General features: G+C 33.8%; 1 protein-coding gene and 1 long non-coding RNA gene across 6 annotated transcripts; one reads left to right on the forward strand and one right to left on the reverse strand.

The window, feature by feature from the left end:
* Nucleotides 1-4244: 4244 nt before the first annotated feature.
* LOC136221565 (uncharacterized) lies at nucleotides 4245-17970 on the reverse strand. 4 transcript variants are annotated; one of them, XR_010685174.1, is made up of 6 exons: nucleotides 17874-17970; nucleotides 16951-17572; nucleotides 16753-16865; nucleotides 10452-10592; nucleotides 9600-9861; nucleotides 4252-4811 (listed from the first exon to the last, which is right to left on the reverse strand). It is a non-coding gene; the product is annotated as an uncharacterized lncRNA (long non-coding RNA). The 4 variants fall into 4 exon arrangements; XR_010685173.1 differs by having other exon boundaries at nucleotides 4245-4811; nucleotides 9600-10592; XR_010685175.1 differs by lacking the exons at nucleotides 9600-9861; nucleotides 10452-10592 and having other exon boundaries at nucleotides 4255-4811.
* LOC136221564 (uncharacterized) lies at nucleotides 9351-14763 on the forward strand. Of its 2 annotated transcripts, XR_010685171.1 has the most exons (6): nucleotides 9351-9800; nucleotides 10866-12120; nucleotides 12216-12320; nucleotides 12411-12474; nucleotides 13462-13598; nucleotides 14071-14763. XR_010685171.1 is itself a non-coding variant. In XM_066008938.1 (5 exons), exons 1-5 carry the CDS (start codon nucleotides 9601-9603, stop codon nucleotides 13536-13538), a joined length of 1701 nt encoding a protein of 566 aa, XP_065865010.1. In that variant the 5' UTR covers nucleotides 9351-9600; the 3' UTR covers nucleotides 13539-13904. The 2 variants fall into 2 exon arrangements, 1 of the variants encoding a protein (XP_065865010.1); XM_066008938.1 differs by lacking the exon at nucleotides 14071-14763 and having other exon boundaries at nucleotides 13462-13904.
* Nucleotides 17971-23594: the final 5624 nt, after the last annotated feature.

Here is a 23594-nt window from a genome sequence, read left to right on the forward strand (position 1 = left end):
TCATATAAAGTGTCTTAGCAATTGTTGTTTAGGACAAACACTTCATCATTTCTAGAAGAATAGAAAAGAGAGGCTGAGTACTCTATTATAGTACTCAGCGGTAGATATAGGAGTGAGTAGAGGTATAGAGGAAGGTACTCTTGTATACTCAGCTTCTATTGTAAAAGGTATCTTGCTCTACCTTTAAAGAGCTCAGTAGAGAATTCAAAAAGCTCGGACGAGTTCCCGGGACTGGACATAGGCGGAGAGGCCGAACCAGGATATGTCTGCTGAGTAACATATTTCTAACCCTTAAACTCCTTTATATATTGCTTGCTATAAAACTGACTAAGTAACGCACTCACACTGAGTTGAGTGCACTAAGAAGCTGAGTTCAGGAATAGACTCTAAGTGTTATCTCCTGACTCTAATAAAGAAACAGACTTAGTCACAAGTTGACTAAGCTTGTGTCTTGGAATTACTTAGCGCCGCTGTGTAAACCTTTTCTTAAAAAGAAGTCAGCCTATACGGGCAAAATTTTAAATAGTTCCTATCCCCCCCTTGGAACTAAACTTGTCACGTTATAAGGGACCAACAGTCACTATGCTCGAGACTGTTGATATAATAAAGTAGAAGGAAATGATGCAACATCCATAAACGCTCAAGATGAAAGAGAGGAATATTGGGACTTTGAGGCTTCATGTGCAATTATACAACCAATGACATATGACACAGCCATGCCCTCCAAAGAAGATGCACAAGATGAGTTATCATTTACTACTATAAGTAATAAATTTTATCAATTACAATAATGATTGGATAGTAGACTTTGGATGCTCTAACCATATGACTGGAGATACGGAAAAATTATCAAGCATGATATAATATAAAGGGGAACGAGTTGTTGTCACTGCAAACAACTCAAAACTACCAATCACATATATTGGCAAGACGATGGTCGTGCCCCAATAAAATTCTAAAGAAGTGCAACTAGAGAATGTATTCCATGTACCTAGGATGATAAAGAACTTGATATCAGTGTCGTAGTTGACATCCTTAGGCAACTACGTGGTATTTGGTCCAAATGACGTGAAGGTGTATCAAAGTCTGAGGCCGACAAGCATACCGCTTATGGAGGAAAGAAAACTAAAGCCTATCTACGTAATGTGGGTACAAACAACCTATGTAAACAAAGCCAGAAAGAATGAGACATCCGATTTGTGTCATGCACGCTTGGGACACGTGAGCTATCATAAGTTGAAGGGATGATGAAGAAGTCGATGCTCAATAGACTTCCACAATTTGATGTTCGTGATGATATAGTATATGCCGGATGCCAGTTCGGGAAAGCACACCAGTTGCCGTATAAAGATTCTCGGTATCGAGCAAAGGAGCCACTCGAGTTGGTGCATTCTAAGGTATTTGGTCATGTGAAGCAGCCATCAGTCAGTGGTCATCATATATGATAACTTTTATTGATGATTTCTCAAGGTACGTATGGGTGTACTTTATGAAAAACAAATTAGAAGCATTTAGCAAGTTCCAAGAGTTCAAGGAGAAGGTCGAGAAGGAACTTGATCGAAAGATCCAATGCCTTTGCACTGACAATGGAGGAGAGTATACTTCGCATGAGTTCTCAAGATACTTGCAAGAATGCAAGATTCGACGACAACTAACTTGTCCTAATACTCTATAACAAAATGGGGTAGCAAAAAGGAAGAACTGACACCTTGCGGAGATATGCAGAAGTATGTTACATGCGAAGAATGTTCCACCTCAGTTTTGGGCAGAATGTATGAAGACAGCTATAGATGTTACCAGTAAACTACCACAAGCACCACCTGGATTTATTTCACCTTTCGAGAAATTATGGAAGATCAAACCCACTATAAGTCACTTTCAAGTATTTGGTTGCGTGTGTTATGTTTTCATTCCTGATCATTTACGCAACAAATTTGATAAGAAAGCTAGAAAAAGGATCTTTGTGGGTTATGACAATCAAAGAAAGGGGTGGAAGTGTTGTGACCCAACAAAAAAAAGGTGTTATACGTTAAGAAATGTGGTGTTTGACGAAGCTTCATCCTAGTGGTCCCCTTATAAAGTTATACTACCCGATTCAAAAGAAATCGAGGAGAAATTACAAGAAAAAATTGAAAGGGACAAGACGACTGAAGAAATCACTCAAAAAGTGGAACCGGTAGAAGAAAACCTCGGGAGCAAGTCACTTGAAAAAACTCAATCTCCATGGCATACAAGAGTATATCAAACACCCGAAGAAGAATGACCAAGTCAACTTGAGGAGATCGTTGATGATGATAAAACAACAAAAGAACAACAATCATTGGTACAGAGGTCAACACGAAAATGGAGACCAAATCCTAAGTACGCAAATGTGACAGTGATCGAAGAAGTAGTAAAGGAGCCTGCGACATACAAAGAAGCATCCTTAAGTAAGGAGTGGAGAAAGGCTATACAGGAAGAAATAGATGCCTTGAAGCAGAACGAGACTTGGGATTAAGTTCCCAAACCCAAAGATGTAAAGTCTATTTCTTGCAAATGGGTTTATAAAGTAAAGCATCGCCTTGATGGATCAATTGAAAGGCGCAAAGCTCGATTGGTGGCTCGAGGATTCTCACAGAAGTATGGTCTGAACTATGATGAGACATTTAGTCCAGTTGTGAAGATCACCACAGTACGTGTTCTACTAGCACTTACAGCTAGTAAAGATTGGAAGTTGTGGCAGATGGATGTGAAGAATAATTTTTTACATAGCGAATGGAACCGAGAGATATACATGGACCAACCTCAAGGGTTCGAAAATAAGGCTCAACCAAACTATGTATGCAAGCTGAAGAAAGAATTATATGGATTGAAGCAAATACCAAAAGCATGGTACGGGAAAATAACGGAGTTCCTGATTCAAAGTGGCTACATGATGGCACCAGCTGATTCCAGTTTGTTCGTGAAAGTCCAAGTTGAGAAGTTGGCTATAGTATTAGTTTATATTGATGATCTGATCATTATAGGTGATGATGTTGCTGAGATAAATCAACTGAGAGACAACTTATCAGTAAGTTTCCAAATGAAATCTTTAGGAGAGTTAAATCATTTCCTTGGTCTTCAAGTTGAACGCACGAAGGAAGGACTTTTCTTATGTCAGCACAAGTATGCTAAGGATCTTTTGGAGAAGTTTGGGATGTCAGAGTGCAAGCCGATTACAACTCAAGTAGAGGTACACACAAAGCTATGTTCCCGCTGAAGGAAAGGACTTGGAAGATGCTACCATGTACAGACAACTAGTTGGTAGCCTGATCTATCTCACTTTGATGAGATCAGACATAGCGTATGCAGTAAGCATAGTAAGTCGATTCATGCAGAATTCGAAGAAGCCTCATTTAGAAGCTATTCGACGAATTCTTCAATATGTTCAAGGTACGATGGATTATGGCATTTTATACACGAAAGGAGGAAAGAGTGAGGTACGTGGATACTGTGATGCTGATTACAATAGAGATCATAATACAAGACGTTCGACTATAGGTTATGTGTTTAGTCTCGGATCAAGACCTATATCTTGGTGTAGCAAAAGACAACCTACATTGTCCTTATCGAGTACTAGAGTATAGGGCAACAGCTCAAGAATGTACCTAGCTAATACAACTTATGAAGAATCTTCATTATCCAGTCGGCTACTTAGTACAGTTATATTGTGACAATCAGTCAGCTATTCACTTGACTAAGAATCCAATGTTCCATGCAAGAATTAAACACGTGGAGGTGCATTATCATTTCATACGAGAGAAAGTCTTACACGGAGACATCAAGATTCAGTACGTAAAGACTGAAGATCAAGTTGCCGATATATTTACAAAGGACTAAATGATGCAAAATTCGAACAGAAAAGCAACTTGGAATGATAAGAAAGCACAAAATATTAAGTCGGCACTGAGAGGGAGTATACAATATCAGCACCGACAAAATTATTCAAAACATTTAATAAAGAATTATCTAGAAGAAGTGAGAGATTTCTTCCATAAAAGAATTGTATTATTGTATGGAACCGATATAAACAAGTGGTCTTTTTGAGTTTTAGATTAGTATAAATAGCAAACCTCAAATGTGTAAGACAGAGAGAAAAAAGAGAAGTAGAAAATAAGGTGAGGAAATTAAAGAGGAGTGAATATGTGACCGTGATCAATTGAGTGAAATAGTATAAAAAATAAATGCTCGCAGTTTTTTTTTTGTAATATTATATTCTTATGTATCAATAAGATATATATTATTTAAGTGTTTCACTTTTCTAACATCAAATCATAACCTTGATAGCCTATCGTCTATTAAAACCTTTCCAAATTTATGATGAATATTGTCGATATCTGTTTTGTTTGTTCATATTCTAAAAAATCAAATGTAAAAGAACGTTTTATTGAATTGAATCAATAAGCATTGAGATACGGTATTAAAATAGGCTTATGGTTTTTAAGAAGTATCAATTTAGGTTTCACGTACAAAATAACACTAATATATGCTATATGTTTAAAAAAAGGTTTTAAGCTTTGATAACGGAACGTGACACGTCATTCATATTACTCCGTTAAGCATCGACTAATATGAATGGTGTGCCACGTTCCGTTATCGAGAAAAAAATCCATAGGCCTATTTTGGTACCTTATCCTAATGCTTATTGATTCAATTCAATAAAATGTTCTTTTACATTTGAAAAGGACCTATGGATCTTTTGTTCTACCAATTCTGACCTTCAGTTGCTGGTTCTCTTTCACGAAGTTCCTTGTTATAATGTTGCACGTCAGGTTTCTTTATTGTCGTAAAACCTGAAAATGAACTCAATTGAGATTTCCGAGAGAGAAATGAATGGAAACAAAATAAAGGAATATTAAGGATGTCATCACTAAGCAAGAAAAGGTAAGAAATTGATTATCATAATTGGCTTGAATTGCTTGTCGATAACTTAAAACTTCAATTAATGGCTACATATATAATGGTTTTTGGACATTTTATGAGAAAAATAGTAGGTGTTATGGAACCGATTGAACTAAAAGTTCGAACGAATAGTTAAAGACCAATCATAGATCATATATTAATCTCTGACAGTAGGACCGAAGCTTTGGCTTTATATAACGTAGTAAGAAAAAATAAGTCATTCTTGTGTGAAGCAAACTAAACTAATACAACAGATAAGAAATTAGATATAGAAATATACCAAAGGGCATATGATTCTTTGTTTCAGTGAAATAAAAATAAGGGAAAAGTACAAAAATAAACCTTGTGGTTTGGCCCATTTTCGAAGTGCACTCCTGTGGTTTAAAAGTTTGCAAGTCGGTGCCTTGAACTTCATTCCGTTAGCAAAGAGGGGTAAAATTGACTAACGGTGTTAAAAGTCAAAGGGAAAATAGTTAATTTGGTCCTTATATTTAATAATTTTATAAATTAAGCATCCTTATTATCTAACTATCACAAACAAACCCCAAAATAAAAAAATAAAAATTCAATTATACCATCTTCTCCATTACTCTTTAATTTTTTTCTTTGTCTCTCATCTTTTTTAATTTTTCTCTCTCTAAAATTAAGTTTCTCTCTCTAGAATCACAGTTCAATAATTTCTTCCCGTTAAACAATGATAATAATTTCTCTCTATATATATTCCATGGCCGAAAAATAAAACAAACATCCCCTTCTCAGCATCACTGATATCAAGTACTCATAAAAGCTTTCACATAACTGGTATTTTCTCCTTTTTAAGGATTGTTCATACTTAAAATTTCATCTTTCAATATGCTACCTATAATAGATGCACGTTTCATTCCGTCATTTATTCCCTGTGTATGTGTACACTGATCTGTACTCATGTCGGAACTTTAATCACAGATCAATTAGTTCCTGTATGCCATGAACCGTTAAAAGAAGTATTGTTGTTGCCATTTGTTCTCAAAATCTTGTCTCCTAACAGGTTTATCTGATACTTGATGAATTCATTCTTACTGGGGAGTTACAAGAAACAAGCAAGAAGGTGAGCGTTTGTTAAATTGAAATGATAGCCCAATTAATTCGATCCTTCCATTATGTCTGTGTGCTATGTTGCACGAAAACACCTCCTTAGCAGTGTTTCTGCTTTTCATGTATGTTTCCATTTCAGTTTCATTTCCTGGTTACGTTTTGAAGAATATGTTCTAGAAATTATTATCATTGTTTAATGGGAAGAAATTATTGAACTGTGATTCTAGAGAGAGAAACTTAATTTTAGAGAGAGAAAAATTAAAAAAGATGAGAGAGAAAGAAAAAAATTAAAGAGTAATGGAGAAGATGGTATAATTGAATTTTTATTTTTTATTTTGGGGTTTGTTTGTGATAGTTAGATAATAAGGATACTTAATTTATAAAATTATTAAATATAAGGACCAAATTAACTATTTTCTCTTTGACTTTTAACACCGTTAGTCAATTTTACCCCTCTTTGCTAACGGAATGAAGTTCAAGGCATCGACTTGCAAACTTTTAAACCACAGGGGTGCACTTCGAAAATGGACCAAACCACAAGGTTTATTTTTGTACTTTTCCCTAAAAATAATAAGGAAAAATTAGAAAAATTTGTTTATAGATATATCAGCATTTAGTAATTTGTAAGTTGTTTCAAGTGTATATATATATATATATATATATATATATATATATATATATATATATATATATATATATATATTACAATCATTTATAATTAAAAGGGTTAAGATGTAAATAGTCCCAACGTTTTGGATCATGACCAATTTTAATCCCAACGTTTAAAATTGTGCAATTTTACCCCTAACGTTGGAAGTCAAGAGCAATTTTACCCCTAATGTTGATAAATTGGATCAATTTGAGGCACTATTATAAAACACAGATATTTTTGTTCCTTATTCTTCATCAATTACATAACAATTCGTTCTTAAAATCATTTTTTTTATAATTTAATAATAGAAATGGAGATTAATATTTATAAATTCAGTGAATTTTTTGAATTTTTTTTTGTCTAAATTGTACAAAAAGACAATATTTTTTTATTATTTTTGCATCCCAATATATGTTTGCGATTTGTTACAGATAAAATGATGCACGTGTAAACTGTAGATGACAAAATTGATGACTGATAAGACAGTTTGATGAATTATTTCTCAAATTGACTCAATTTATCAACGTTAAGGGTAAAATTGCTTTTGGCTTTCAATGTTGGGAGTAAAATTACACCATTTTAGATGTTATGGATATAATTGCTCCTGACTCAAAACGTTAAGGTATTTTTGCACCTTAACCCTAATTAAAAAAAACACAATTGCAATAAAAATATATAATATTTATATCTAATAATGACTGAGAAAATATTAAATGCAGTGGGTACTAAAAATTATAACACAAAAAAGAGTATTTTAATTAACGTTTATTATAAATTTAACCATTTAATCAATTTCAGCAAACAATTTAATTATTTAATCAATTTACATATTTAACCATTTAAGCAAACAAACAAAATCATTCCAACCATCAATTGGGTCACGGAGGGAAGAACCAAAATGAACTCACGATGAAATTAGTGAGACTTGTTTTTCAAGTGTAATAACAGCATGCTTCAGTTTCATAACATCTCCAACAGATGGAGCTCGATTGAAATGATGGTAGATGTTTTTAATATAAAAAAATAGATTTATTTGAATATTATTGGTTCACATTTTTTTATGACGCTCTCTCTCATTCCACCATTGATTGACAATATTTCTAATTAAATAAATTATATATTAAGTAATGATTTGTAAGGTCAATAGCAACTTTTAAAGTTGCTTACTATAAGAGTATTTTTAAATAAAATTACCAAGAATAATATGGATTACTAAATTAATAAAATATTATATTTTAATATAATGTATTAATTTTTGGCACTATTTGAAGTAACTTCTATTGGAGATGCTCTAAATAAGCTTTTGCATTAACTCAACTGTGAGGAAAACATTCCACATAATGATTTTGAGTGCCCCAAAATATACATGTATGTAAACTAGGCTTCTGCAATCTTTTCTGATATTAAAGTTAGAGGTGTCAAAAGTATACACGATACGAAATTGACACGTAATTTTAGTGTTTGAATTTAGCTTAGTAGGTAATATATCATTTTTGAGCTGACACGAAACTGACACGTAAATTTTTGGATTGGATTATGGTTGATATGTTAACCCAAAAACGACACGAAATGACATGAATATTTAAAATTATTGTTATTTCTCTAATGTTTTTATATATCAATTTATTAGTAAATATAATAAAATTATAATTATTACTTGCAAATATGATTCGAACCTCCTAAATTGTTATAAACACATTACATGACACTCCAACATGATATTAACATTTTTCTATTGTTAGTGTTAACCTATTAATCTAAAAATAATTAAAGTATTTAAAAAATAGTAACATATCCTTCTATATTTTTAAAAGTTATCGTTAATACATATGGGAGTGGCCCGTTGCACTACACGTCTCCGCTGAGCGAGGGTCCGGGGAGGGGTCCCACCACAAGGGTGTACTGGGGCAAGCCTTCCCCTGCCAATTTATTTGACAAAAGGCCGCTCTTAAGACTCGAACCCGTGACCTCTTGGTCACACAACAACAACAACGTTTATCATTAATACATATACATAACAAAATTACATGTGATCCGAAAACATGACATGAAATCGATACTAACCCGAACATGTTAACACGATTGTGACATAAAAGTTTTGGATTAAGTTTGGATTTAATTTTTTAACACGAACCCGAAATGATATGACTCGAGGACGATAATTGCTGGGTCTAATTAAAGCTTCCATAATATCTAACTCTATCATCTGCTTAATCATATATGAAGCAGTCTCACAATTAGAATCTAACAAAAAAGATCATCAATGCCAATTCGATCAAGCAGACAAAAAGAGCAAAATCTGCATTTGACAGCGATATTTTTGAATCATCAATGTCATTTTCTTGGATCACAAAAGAAAATCTAAAATGTCGATACAATGTTAAATTTAAAAATAAACTGTAGTAACTAATAACCTGAAAAACTAAAAATTTCTAAAATTGTTTTCTCAATCCTAAAATTATAATGGGTAACTAATTTATTAGTCACTTATTTTTTATCTAATGCACTGGTTGGTCCTCTTATTTTGAAAAACACATTTTAAGGTCCATATCTTTTGCTAATATTAACTCTTTAGTCATTTTATCTATTTTTTTAGATTTTTAACCGAACATATCTTAGCTTTTATGACAGCCACAACACAATACAAAATGACCATGTTATTCTATTATTTTGTATCTGTCTGTTTATGTCAAATATAACGGTTACAATTTTAAAAAAACTAGACAAAATGACCAAATGGTTAATATTGGCAAAATCAAAGGACTTTATAATGTGTTTTTTAAAATAGAAAGACTAAATAGTATATTAAGTAAAATATCGGGACTAATAAATTATTTACCCAATTATAATTAATCAGTCTTGACAAAATAGACCGAGTATAGATTTCTGTTAGAGCTGAAGAGAGAAATTAGGAGAGAGAATAAAGAAATAGATACGTAAAACTGCGCCTTACCATGATGCTCAACGACGTCGGATACATCACAGGCGGAGAACTCAACTATAATCGGCGCTTGATAGCGGCTCCCGACGATTCAGCAGTTCTCATCCCCACTCCTCTTAAACCTTCCATCCGCCATCCGCCATACCTCAACACTTCAATTTTCCTCATCTTCTACTCCAATATTCTCAAAGGCTCGTTTCGGTTCCTTTTTAGGTGTGCTCTTCCTCCAATCGTTCTTCATTTTCTACTTCTATTACTCTCTACTTCATCTCCCCTTATTTTGTTAAGAGAAATAAATTAGGATTAAAGCTTAAAACTATATTAGATAATGAAGTATCTTAGATTGGACCTTGAAATTCAAATGCCATTTTTTTATATTTTGATGTACATTGAAGTTAGTAAGATTGTGAGATGTTGATTGGGCTATAATTTGAGTGTTTATGCCAAATTGTGTATCATTGCTTTTAGCATTAGTTATTGTTTAGTATAAACTCATTATGCTATGCAAAATTGTGTTATTTTATTGGTTTAGAAAACTTTTTCTTTTCTTCATTACAGAGTGTGGATTAGGAGATGTTGATTATATAATTAGGAATTGTTACGTCCTTTTGAATTGTTTTGAAGCCAATCAATAATTATCAAGTTGCAGTAAAAATAACTTTGAGTTTTATTCGAATTTATTTCTTCTAATGTCCGAGTTTGTGTAAGCTACATTTAAGACAAGTTAGGGAAAAGTGATAGGAGAAGAAAGGAATTTGAAATGCAAAGATGAAGGCTATAAATTGGTTAGTCTCACATTTGTATATAGAACCATCTAATATGGAATGCGCACTTAACCTTGCAATTTATGGATAATGTTTTTACCTTGCTGAGGCATATGTATGTGATAGCATTAGCAAAGTGCACTCATAATGTCTCATTTCCCTTCCTTTTCAGGTGCGCTCTTCCCCCAATCCTTCTTCAATTTCTACTTCTATTACTCTCTCTAGTTCATCTCCCCTTATTCTGTTAAGAGAAATAAATTAGGATTAAAACTGAAACTATATTAGATAATGGAGTATCTTAGATTGGGCCTTAAAATTCAAATGCTATTTTTTTTAATTCTGATTTACATTGTGAAGTTTGCTAGATTGTGAGATGTCGATTGGGCTATAAATTTGAGTGTTGGATGCTAAATTGTGCATCATTGCTTTTTTGGTCCTCAAACTCTTTTAGCATTCCTTATATTGTGTTTCTAATTGATCGGATTTGATATGTTTAAGTGTCCATTTAACTCAGATTTCTGGTTATGGCTGCGGCATGGATGCGACCTACTGAGTTTCAGTGGTTGCAGTTTCTTGACAAGCTGTCCTCATCCACGCCTACTTTGTGGCTGCAATATCTCGATAGGCTGGTAAGAACTCAAGTGCCTGAGCTTGAATTTGATAGCTTTTTTGTGCTTACTTCTCATAATCAAGGGCCGGCAGATTTTTGCGTTCATATAATAGATTCCAAGAATGTTCACAAATATCCCCTACCCTCATTGGAACCAATTATTCGTTTTGGTTATCCAGTTCCGCACGAGGCTTTTGCAATCGTAGGGTTTACGTTGTATATGTTTGGTGGAATGACATGTGATCGGTATGGGGCAAAATGGACTAACAAAATGTCTTTTTATGACATGAGAAAAGCTATTCGTTTTGGCACAACTATTGATTTGATATCTGAGGAATCAATTGAGGAATGGGAAGGGGAAGATAATGTAGTGGATAATCTAGAAACTGGACCTGAAATGGCTGTAGGAAAATGTTGGCCAGTTGCTGTTGTGGTTGCTGAATTTAAGATATGTGTATTTTCACCGGTATTGTATAGCAAGCCTCAAAAAAAAATTGGATATACATTTCCCTTGGTCGAAAATTATTTAATGCCAAACTTTGAAGTTTATGACACCAGAAATGGAAGTTGGACTGCACTTGAGGAACCCTTTGATGATTACAACAAGTTGGACCCCAAACTGGTCACTTTATCGGTTGATTCACATTGTGTTCATCGGTCCTCCTTCATTATCCAAACCATTTTGGGGATTTATGGTATTAATCTTGATAATCCAAACCCAAAATGGGTGAAAATGGATGGAAGCGAAGGGATTCAAAAGTTTCCTTTCCCTGAAAGATGGTCAATAGTGGACAAGCAGTTGTGTGACCCGTTTGAGGCTGTACGACTGGAAGATCTGGAATCACATCCAATTGCAGTTAAAAATTCTTCCACAGATAGAGAGTCGTTGATTAGACAATACCAAACTGGCTTTCTATGCGTAAGAGACATCGATTATGGATGTATTGATCTTTGTAGAGTTCGAGGAGGATTAGCATACTATGACTATCTCAAACACGAGGACATCCCAAATTTACTGGTTGACCTTTTTAAGTTTGATGCTGAGGCGGGGTATGATTTGTGTGAGTGGAAGGAAATTAAGAGTCATAAGTCTTTTACTTTTTCATTAACGTCTAATACATGCGTTGGGATGAGAGTACTTGGTTGTTTTCCAATCAAGGTATATCGCTTACGAATCTTATGATCAAATTCTACATTACACTCAAAGTGTGGATTTAATTACAGTTTGTTCTCTTATCTTGAGTTGAATTACAGGGAATGGATACTTTGAAGCAAAATGATACTTCGAAGGACTGCATTTGGCAAAAGATCAAAGACCTGAAGCATATTGGTCTACAGTGGGTAGATATTGCCAACAAGGTTGATGACACATTGCTTATAGTTACTGTCACAAATAATTTGTCTATTAATATCTTACTAATCAGGAATTTTCTCTTTTGCTTTGTACAGGTTGCATTGGAATCTGGAGCACACAGTTTATATTTTGCCACTTCACATACTAAGGGAGGTAAAGGTAACAACATATGACCGTTTTAACTAAAAGCTCGAGCTGATAGTTAAGGCTCAATCATATATCTTATATTAATCTCCGACACACCCCCACACGCAAATGCCCTTGGGCTTGCAGCGTGTACAACACAGGCCCATCCCGCCATGTGTTTTTAATTCCACAAATTAATGAGGTTGCCGGGACTCGAACCCTCGACCGTTTGGTCCTAGAGGCTCTGATACCATGTCATGGAACCGCTTTAACTAAAAGCTCGAACTGATAGTTAAGGTCCAATCATCTCTCTTATATTAATCTCCGACACATCTAACTTTGTATAAACTCCGTACTTCTATACAAACATAGGATGCTGATAAGTTATATGGAACTTGAGGTCTGTAAGTGATAACATCTCTGTTCTCATTTTTTCAAATGAAAGTATCTTCAGGGAATGAACTTTAAATTAACTTGAGGTCTTTAAGTGATAACATCTCTCAAAATCATAAATTTCAAGCTGCTGGACTTGGTGAGTTTAAATTAACAAAGTTGTTATTTGAATGGCAATAAACTTTTAAGATGTAAGCTTCTGAAACAAACGAAGCCATTTCATTATTTCTTCAAGTTGTATCTTTCAATTTCTTTCAAGTTATTTCATGTTTTCCATGAAGATTCATTACCTAAAGGTAAGGCCTTAAAAGGCAGAAGAGATTAGCACATGGTATCTGTTTGTAAATTTAGTTTATTTATTGTTAAACGTTGTTGTCGTGTGACTAAGAGGTCACATGTTGGAGTCTTAGGAGCGGCCTCTTGCCAAAAAATTGGCAGGGGAAGGCTTGCCCCCAGTACACCCTTATGGTGGGACCCTCGCTTAGCGGGGACGCGTAGTGCACCGGGCTGCCCTAATACTTTATGGAAGGGATTTTGTTCTTTAGAAGTTAGTAAGTAAAAACTGGTTTATATCTTATATATTAAAGTGAATTTTTCTCTTTCTCCATCCATTCTATGTGAAATCAGGTGTTAAGTATTTTACTGGCAGTGTTGGGATCTCTGCCATGGCTTCGCAAGAACAAGAACAAGCCGAAAGACTTTGATTCCTATTATTTATGTCCAAGTGAATGTTTCTTCTATGGCTGCTCAATTGATAAAAAAAGGTTTGTATGTAGTAGATATTTCCATCTTGCTGTCAACTGAATAATATAGGAGCAATGATCAAGGGTCCGTTTGACTACTTGCTGTTTGCTGTTCCTGTTTTTACTTACGGTTTGTTGTTTATCTTTGGAAAAAGTTGTTTTTCCAAAAAGCAGAGATTGTCTGCTTTTGTAAAAAACTATTTTTCAGTTGTAAAAGGCATAAAGTGAAAAGGCAAACAGAGGATGAAAAGTAGGTAAACAAACACCTTCCAAATCTTTTGTTTAGTGACTTAATATGAAAATGAGATTATATGCTCTTTTTAATTTTAGTGTAGGGTGACAGAAACTTTGGTTTTAAAGTAATTCATGTTTCCATATCCATTTTGGTAGGTGGATCTTTTAGTGATTTCACTTTCTTCTTTTTTTTTTTGTCTGCCTGCCTGATCGAATTGACATTGATGATCTTTAATGTTGGATTTCAATCTTGAATCAGGCTATCAGGCATGCAAGAAGTGTTCAAGGTTTTGAATCGGCAGGAGTTGCTAACCATCTATCACTATTATTTTCCAAGTACGTTGGTGCTTCAGTTTCTGATTCAGCGTATTACAATGAGGAAGTACGTTAGTGCTTGAAATTGCACCGTCCTATAAACATTAGATTTTAAATTATATTGTTTTATAGGTGGAAATTAAATCCGCTCTCCCCTACTAATTATAGGACTACATTTATACCTTATTCCATACAAATTTGTCCTTAAGAGTTAGTCTTTGATATCTTGAAGTGCGGAAAATAAACCCAACCCATATGAATTCATATGGACTTTGCCAAAAATGTTTACAAAAAAGAAAAGTTAAGGGTAAATTTGGATTTTATCCCATGGATAATAATAATAATAAAAAAGGTTGTCACCACTCAAGAGATCAATAATACATATTGTAACATATTGAAATCCGAAATTAAGTACATCGTTTGAGTAGATACCAATTGGATCCTCCTTATGTTCATCGGACATTTTAGACCCGCCTTAGAAGGCGTGATTCCTTCCTAATTAGGTAGAATGATTTTTTTAACTTGATAGGAGTTGGTTTATTTCTAATCACACTAGGAATCCCCAATTCTTTATAGAAGGGTGTCATTCTTTTAAAATGCACTTTACACAATATACATATAGTGTGACTCTTCTCATTTGCAATACTTAGGCCTTGTTTGATAAGCCACTTAATGGCTTAAATTAAAATATTAAGCACTTATTTATTTTAAGTGCGTTTGATAACAATTATTTTTCCACCACTTAAATTAATAAATTAAGTTAAAACGCACTTATTTTGGTAAGTCAAAATATTTGACTTAACATTTTAAGTTAAACATTATCAACTAATATTTTTATAATAATTATATCACTCAATATTTTCAGCACTTAAAATATTCAGCACTTAAAATTCAGTACTTATTTTTTCAGCACTTAATTTTCAGTTTTATCAAACAACACCTTACTCTCTTGTTATTGTCTTTTTCTTTAGAATCAGAACTGGGCTTGAATGACGAAGAGTCTCCTGCCAAGATCCGGCCAACACTAATTCCAATAGGTTAGAATAGGCTCTAAAAATGTCTTAGATGTAATATATAATTAATCACAGGATAAAGGGTAGTTTAGGAATAAAATTAACCCACTAGAGATAAATAGACGTAGATCACGGTTCTAACGCCATGTTGATATGTTAGTGTCTTAGGAATTATTTCAGTCCTATTTTATCGACTCTAGCGTCATAGTGTAAATCCGAAAACGGATCCTAATGTCCCGAGACTAACGTTTATTTATTTTGCAGGCTTAATAGATTTGTTTAGTGCTAGATCAAATATATAGTATTTTGATATTAAAATGAGATGTAATTTATAATTCCTTATTTATTTATCACTTTCCGTAATCTGTGTGGTGAATGTTCATAAACTGAAAACGACTTAAAAATATTTTGTATTTTAACGGAAGACAAGTCTACAATTTTACTAATCAAACCCTTTAAAATGTTTAATTCACAAACCTAACTATGAAGAGATGACATAATGTAAGCTCATATGTCATCTACTTTTTATGTTCCCGGACATTAATCCCGAGTGGCGGCTCTGATATATCGAATTAGCCTAAAAACATGATAAAAATGCTAATAAATAAAGAATGCATGCACTGGAAGGGACCCGCCAAGCGATGTCCTTAAAAACGTTAAGTGACGGTGTATTGCAAAAAACGAACCTTTCCGGGTTAAAGGGTCGGGCGATCACAACATGTTATTGATTATTACATTTTGAAACTTACCAAGTTATTAGCATGATTATTGGTTTTCATGTTATGTACACATCACAAGCGATAAGGACACATGAACAACAATTAAATAACTACACACCAAAAATATAATATGTGCAATACACCCAACCAATAATGTTTGATAGGAAAAGGTTGGAATTAATACACAATGTGTGTTAGTTATTAATGTGGTTAATAACCTGACGAGATCCTAGCTCACTAAACGGTTTGTGGAATTCTTCGAATTAATATTAATTTGTTTAAAATAGTGGGATCAATTTTATGTATGTATTGTGAGTTATGAGTTGGGTTGGGGTTTAGACTTAACTATGCTTATATACTTAAATTGATGGGTCAACCCAAATCCATAACTTTGACCCGCTATATACCCATTCCGCACGGATTATTTGATCCATGCCAAATTTCCTACAACAATTTCTTTTTGCTGTTATTTCCATCTTTATAATATTAGCATCGAAAGGATAAAGTTTTATTCCGCTAATATTTGTTATTTCGCCTAATACATCTCCAATCTTTCAAGTTGCCTAAAGACTTCAAAACTTTACAACTTGGAGAGGCTGTGGATGTATTAGCTAGACGTTGTTATTTAAAATAATACATCTACAACCTTCCAAGTGAAAACACGTGTCTTTACTAACAAAGTGAGCAAGATCATTGATAAAGGTCATGCATCACATAGCTTGATATATTATCATTAGACTCTTTAAAAAATGACCTTGATAATAACTCATCAAAATCATCCTTTTGCTGACACAAAAAACCTTCTTCCATCCATAATAAAACCAATTCATTCCTATCAAAAACTCATAATCCCATATCTCAGTATTCCCTCCCACGCATTAGTGTTGAATTTACCTCTTAGAAGGCCTCCCTCCCAGTGCTTTAGCTGCCAAAGGCAATCTCCTCCCCATCCAAGTGCTGATCATCATAAGACAACTCTTTGAGATTATGAGTCCTAGTAAAAGTACCTGTCATAAATGAAACTTCATAGATTAGTGTTCATTATCACAAAGCTAATAGAGATGTGAGCTAGTAAATTAATTAATTAATTACCTGCTATCATACTGCGAGTTGTGATGATAATTCTGCTTCCAAACAACTCCCCTGCTTCAAATGGACCACACACAACTCATAGTTCTATCCAATACAAAAAGAATTTCCTTTTCCAGACAACTTCTGCTTCAATTTCACTTGTAATGAATCTAGATCCTTCTCATCGGATTGTTTTGGTTATCCTGAAGACATCAAAATCTTCACCAACACAAACCCAACCCAAGCTTTCAAATCATACTGTAATCTGGTATCGTTCCCATGCCAATGATGGGAATGACAGCTACATTTGCATCATACGCTTGTAGCCTCCAACAATTTGAAAATGCCTCTTTATCTTTCTCTCTGCCATAAATCTTTTCTTCATTCACCAAACAAGTTGAGGGTGGTCTTTCATTCTCTTCTCCTATTGGACTTGTGTAGCTTCAGGATCTCCTTTTTTCCCAAAATTTCATCTAATCTTGCACAAATCTCGTCTATCTTAGACCATCTCCACATTGAACTTAACACTTCTCCATTTCTATTGAACTTCAACCTGTCAATAACCGCATCTAAGCAAGCAGAAAGGATTGAACCACCCAGACCTTCCATTGCAATGATCCTTCAGTAAGTAGAAACCACTAACCTAAATTTTGTTTGCAAAGAAAATGACAATATTGTTCAAAGCATTAGTTCTACATATCAATTACAAGTTAGATGTAAAACGAACTTAATCGAAAATTAAGTAGCTTAATGTAGTACAAGGATGTTGCAGAACATATTGAAACACATAGCATACTTATTCAAAAGTTCAGTTCCATTATTAACCAACAAACTCATTTAATCTGAAACTTGTTCAATTTGGCTCAGCTAACTCAATTCCTTTAATTTTGAAAGCACTGTTCGAATATATAGAGAGAAATTAAAGAAATGGATTTAGATCATACCTGGCTGGCTTTAGCAGAGAATGAAATACAACCTTTGGAATCCATTGAAATCTCCAGTCGAAGGGAAAGAAGATCTGTAGAGTACATTGGAATCTTCCTTTTCAATGGGCCGGTCCAGATCGATGGGTCAGTCAGTGGGACCATAAACAAGCCCTTTTGTGGTACAAGAAGAAAATAGAGTGAGAAAAAAACAATCAATTGTCATTTTTATTTTTATACAGTTAAGAAATAAAATAAATAAATATATATATATAGTGCTATTTTATCCAAAATCAGCTTTTTTTTAAGTTGTGAAAATCATTTTTCCAAAAAGCTAAAAATTGTAATTTTTTTTTCTGAAAATCCAGCTTTTAAGAAAACAGTTTCCCGTTTAACGCTGCTTTTAGTTAGAAAAACCGGAAAAGTTACTTTTAAAGTTTAGAAAAACAATATCAACAACATCCAAAGAGTGTTTGCTCCTAGAAGATAAACAAAACATTAGTCTTTCCGATTATCAACATAATAGAAAATTTAAGCATTACCTTTAAAAAAAAAAAAAAAAACTTTGACCAACAAAACAATACTCATTTTGTGTAACTACTTAAAAATATCAAATTGTTTTTCAAATTTGGATCATATTGAACGTTGTTCCACCATGTAAATTGTTTTACCTTCGGTCATCCTAATCCCAAAATATTGTATGGGTCACTCTTGCTTATAAACACAACTTCATTTTCACAGACTTGAACACGTATCTTTCATGGAGTACATGCGAAAGGAACAAACTGGTCTAAATATCCCACATGAATCATTTGTCTTTTCTTTATTTGACTAATAAAATTAACGTTATTCATTCTATTTGTATTTAAAATTTGTAATTTTAACAGTTTGAAAGCAATTTACTTTGCATAACTTAAAGCTTTGAAAATTTGATGAGATATTAAAATAGTTTCAAGATTTTTAGAGCATAACTAATTTAGGTTTGGATTTTAAAAATAAGGAAAGTTGGACTCTTCTCGGGGATCCCAGATGAGGGAGCCCTAGGAGAGCCGATGACTCCGTTTCATTCCCTTACATACATTTTTTAAAGTATTTTTTTACCCTATGTGGACGAACCTTGTTGAGGAACCTCAAAGTGAGAGGAAGAGATAAAAAAAAAGAATAAGAAAAGATGAGAGAATTGAACAATCGTACATGCCCACTTTTTTTAGAATTATTTAACCTTTTTCCATTTATATAAAAATTTGTTATTAAGAATAATTAATTTAAAGCATTACTAGATATTTTGAATAATCGTGGAAGATTGTTTGTCCATGCTCACCGCACCAAAGATAGATTATTACCTGAATTTGATTACATGTCTTAACCTTTGGTTCAATCTAACATCGCAATCTGCAAAACAGGACGGAGGTCAGATGGGGTCGGAGTCCAGCAAACCTGCTCTGATACCTAAGTTAGTTTATGATTAGATCAGATTAAAGAGTAAGAACCAGTTTAGAGATAGTAGTTAATGTACCGAACCTTGTGCACATACCTGTCTATTTATAGTATTTGATTAGGTTCAAGTTGTCATCTCTTTAGAAATCCTTATGAGCTTAGGATTTCTATTCCCTTAAGGAGTCTGAATCTTGAGAGGAATCCTTTATCTCGTAGGATTTCAGAAGTTTCTCCTGTGATTAGGGCTAAAGCCCTGCGTGTTGGTCTCGGGCCCTGTTCAGATGTTATTGGGCCTCGTTAGATGTCATGTGGCCGTTTACCTCAAAAGAGGGTGACCATGATGTCATCCACGTGATGTCATTTTGCATGACCAAACATTAACTTCTAATATAACACCTCCTTCATCACCGTCTTCAATTGATAACCCAGCACATAAATCACCAACATGTTGCATAGATAATCTTCTAATTTTTACCATTTGGACAAAACATCACAAACTAGAAAGGCTTAAAACATTATTTAGCCTTCGACCTATATAATTTTTTTTACCATTTGACCCCTGACCTATTATTCGGTAACATTTGACGCTTAAACTATCTCAATTTGTAAAATTTCACCAAATTTCGATCAATACTCCGATATCCCCCTAATTGTGACAGTTTAAGAACCAAATGTGATCAAATAATAGCTCATGGAACATATAAGAAAATTTTAAATGTATCAAAGGTTAAATAGTGAGTTATGCCAAACTAGAAACAATAGTTACTTATCCATTACTTTTTTTCCTCAAAACCTTATGTTGAATTTGCGCCTTACCATAATGCTGAACGACGTCGGAAAGATCTCCCGAACTCAACCAAAATGTGCATTTGAGAGCGGCTTTGAATTTGAACTAAATCTACCTCCATTTATTAGACACGAGGGACGAATGACGAAATTTTGAATAGGTCAAGGACCACGTAACACTTCAACCATAAGAAGATGGATAAGATATTTTAATATGTGAGTTGATAAATACCGCTCCAATATTAATAGGATGGAAAAAGGAAAGAATCATATTACCCCTGGCCATTTCCCTCATCTTTTCCCGATAATTAAACAGCTCTTCCCCGTACCCATTTTTTTCTTACTGCGGAAGTTTCATCTTTTGTGCTGCTTCATCAGGTATGTTTCTTCTTCTTCTTCTCCTTGTTCCTGCTGGTCTCGATTTCTATTTACTGAAGCCCTAATACTTTTCTTTCTCTTTGTTTCTCCAAGCTACGATTTTCTAGTACGAAGCTTCATCTTCTCCTTGTTTGTCCCTAGCATTTTTCCTGATACTCTTCTTCATTTCTCCCTTCTACGAATTGTTTTTCTCACTAAGAAGCTTCATCTTCTGCGCCCGTTCTCCTTGTCCAGGTATGTTCTTCTTGTTGTTGCTAATCTCTATTTCTATTTAGTAGCATTTTTATATGGAAGTCCTAATAATACTCTTCGTTTCTCCAGGCTAAGATTTTCTTAGCTCAGCTCAGCCTCATTTGTTTTTCTCACTAGGAAGCTTCATCTTCATCTTCTGCACCCCTTCTCCTTGTCCAGGTATGTTTTTCTGCTTACTGCTGATCTCTATTTCTATTTAGTCGCATATTTATATAGAAGCCCTGATACTCTTCTATCTCTTCATTTCTCCCGACAACGATTTGTTTTTCTCACTAAGAAGCTTCATCTTCTGCGCGGCTTCTCTTTGTCCAGGTATGTTTTTCTTCTTGTTGCTAATCACTAGTCGCATATTTATATAGAGGGCTTGATACTCTTCTCTCTCTCTTCATTTCTCTAGGCTACGATTTGTTTTTCTCACTATGAAGCTTCATCTTCTGAGCCGTTTTTCCTTGTCCAGGTACGTTTCTTCTTCTTTCTGCTGATCTCTATTTCTATATACTACATTTTTTATGCAGAAGTCCTGATACTCTTCTCTCTCTTTCCATTTCTCTAGGCTGCTATGATTTGTTTTTCTCAGTTCCCTATTTAAGGTCAGTTTTGTTCTTATGATTCACTATCTTTTGTTATAATGTGGTGAAAGATAGGACTCTACGGTTCTTTTGATTCACTATCTTGCTTGTTATTATCTTTCCTTCTGATTCTGTATCTGGGTTAGAAGAGCTGTTTTTAGGGTAAATTCCAAAAACAACCCATGTGGTTTCATTGATTTCAAAAAAAAAACCATGTGGTTTGTTTTTACAAAAAAAGGACTGTGTTATACGCCGTTACCCGAAAAACGGAAAATGGCTTAACACCGTTAGTTTGGATGACGTGGCAAAGGGTAAAATGGGAAAAACCAATTTTTTTATTTTTTTTATTCTTCTTCTTCTTCTTTCTCCTCTCCTCTCTTCTTCTTCTTCTTCTTCTTCTTCATTTCTTCTTCTTCTTCTTCTTCTAATTTTTTTTTAAATTCTGAAATTTCCAGAATTCTATCTGGAAATTTCAAAATGTCTGAAATCCAGACGTTCATCACGTCTGGATTTTCCAAACATTGAACGTCTAGAAAATCCAGACGTTCTCTAAAATTCTGGAAAATTTCCAGAATTCTGGAAATTTTCCAGAATTCTAGAATTTTCCAGAATTTTAGAAATTAAAAAAAAATAGAAGAAAAAAACAAGAAGAAGAAGAAGAGAGGAAGAAGAAAAGAAAGGAGGATGAGGAAGAAGAAGAAGAAGAAGAAGAAGAAGAAGAGAAGAGAGGAGGAAGAAGAAGATGAAGAAAAAAGGAAGAAGAAGAAGAGAAGAGGAAGAAGAAGAAGAAAAAAAACGAAGAAGAGAAGAGAAGAAGAAAAACCATGGAAGAAGGAGAGAGAAAGAAAAATAATTTATTCTCTTTATTAATGGAAGAAGAAGAAGAAGAAGAAAAGAAGAAGAAGAAGAGAGAAGGGAGAGAGAGGGAAAGAAAAATAAAAAAAATTGTTTTTCCCGTTTTACCCCTTTGCCACGTCATCCAAACTAACGGTGTTAAGTCATTTTCCGTTTTTCAGGTAACGGCGTATAACACAGTCCTTTTTTTGTAAAAACAAACCACATGGGTTTTTTTTTTAAATCAATGAAACCACAGGGGTTGTTTTTGGAATTTACCCTTATTTTTATTAATTAATAATGCTTGATTTATCATACAGACGACGATTCAGCAATTCCCATCCGCCACTCCTCTTAAACCTTCCTCTACCTCAACATTTTCAGTTTCCTCATCTTCTACTCCAGTATTCTCACTGGCTCGTTTCCCTTCCTTTTCAGGTGTGCTCTAACCCCAATCCTTCTTCAATTTCTACTTCTATTACTCTCTCCAGTTCATCTCCCCTTATTTGTTAAGAGAAATCAATTAGGATTAAAACTGAATACTATATTAGATAATGAAGTATCTTAGATTGGGCCTTGAAATTAAAATGCCATTTTTGTTATTCTGATTTACATATTTTTTTAATAAAGGTATGGCCGATGAAGGTTCAGGCGCATTATTCTGATTTACATTGAAGTTTGCAAGATTGTGAGATGTTGATTGGGCTATAATTTGAGTGTTGGAGACTAAATAGTGTATCGTTGCTTTTTTTGGTCTTCAAACTCTTTTAGTATTCCTTATATTGTGTTTCTAATTGATTGAATTTGATATGTTCTATTTTATTATTTCATATAAACGCATTGTGCTAAAACAGTTGTACACATCCATTCAAGTACAATTGATTTGTATTAGGTTTTCGTTTTCATTCTTAAAATCAATGTAAAATTGTGTTATTTACCGGTTTAAAAAACCTTTTTTTTTTCATTACTGAGTGTGGATTAGGATATGTTGATTATAGAATTATGAATCATTTGGTTTGCATTTAGAAAATAGTGTAACGGAATGAGATGATTTGTCAAACTAATAAATTTATTCTGTACTTTTGAATTGTTTTGAAGCAAATCAATAATCATCAAGTTGTAGTAAAAATAAATTTGAGTTTTATTTGGATTTATTTCATCTAATGTCGAGGTTTGTGTAAGCTAAACTTAAGACAAGTTAGGGAAAAGTGATAGGAGAAGAAAGGAATTTGAACCTTTGAGGCATGGATGAAGGCTATAAATTGGTTAGTCTCAGATATGGATATAGAACCATCTAATATGGAATCCACACTTAACCTTGCAATTTATGGTTATAGATTAATGTTTTTACCTTACTGAGACATATGTATATAATAGCATTAGCAAAGTGCACTCATAATGTCTCGTTTCCCTTCCTTTTTAGGTGTGCTCTTCCCCCAACCTTCTTCAATTTCTACTTCTATTACTCTTTCCAGTTCATCTCCCC

Source organism: Euphorbia lathyris, chromosome 3, assembly GCF_963576675.1.
Source record: "Euphorbia lathyris chromosome 3, ddEupLath1.1, whole genome shotgun sequence".
NCBI classification, from domain to species: Eukaryota; Viridiplantae; Streptophyta; class Magnoliopsida; order Malpighiales; family Euphorbiaceae; genus Euphorbia; species Euphorbia lathyris.

Coding starts and splice junctions, on each gene's coding strand:
- LOC136221564 (XM_066008938.1), top strand. CDS start 9,601: ATGATGCTCAACGACGTCGGATACATCACAGGCGGAGAACTCAACTAT. Junction 9,801..10,865: donor TCGTTTCGGTTCCTTTTTAG/GTGTGCTCTTCC, acceptor CATTTAACTCAG/ATTTCTGGTTATGGCTGCGG. Junction 12,321..12,410: donor GGGTAGATATTGCCAACAAG/GTTGATGACACA, acceptor TGCTTTGTACAG/GTTGCATTGGAATCTGGAGC.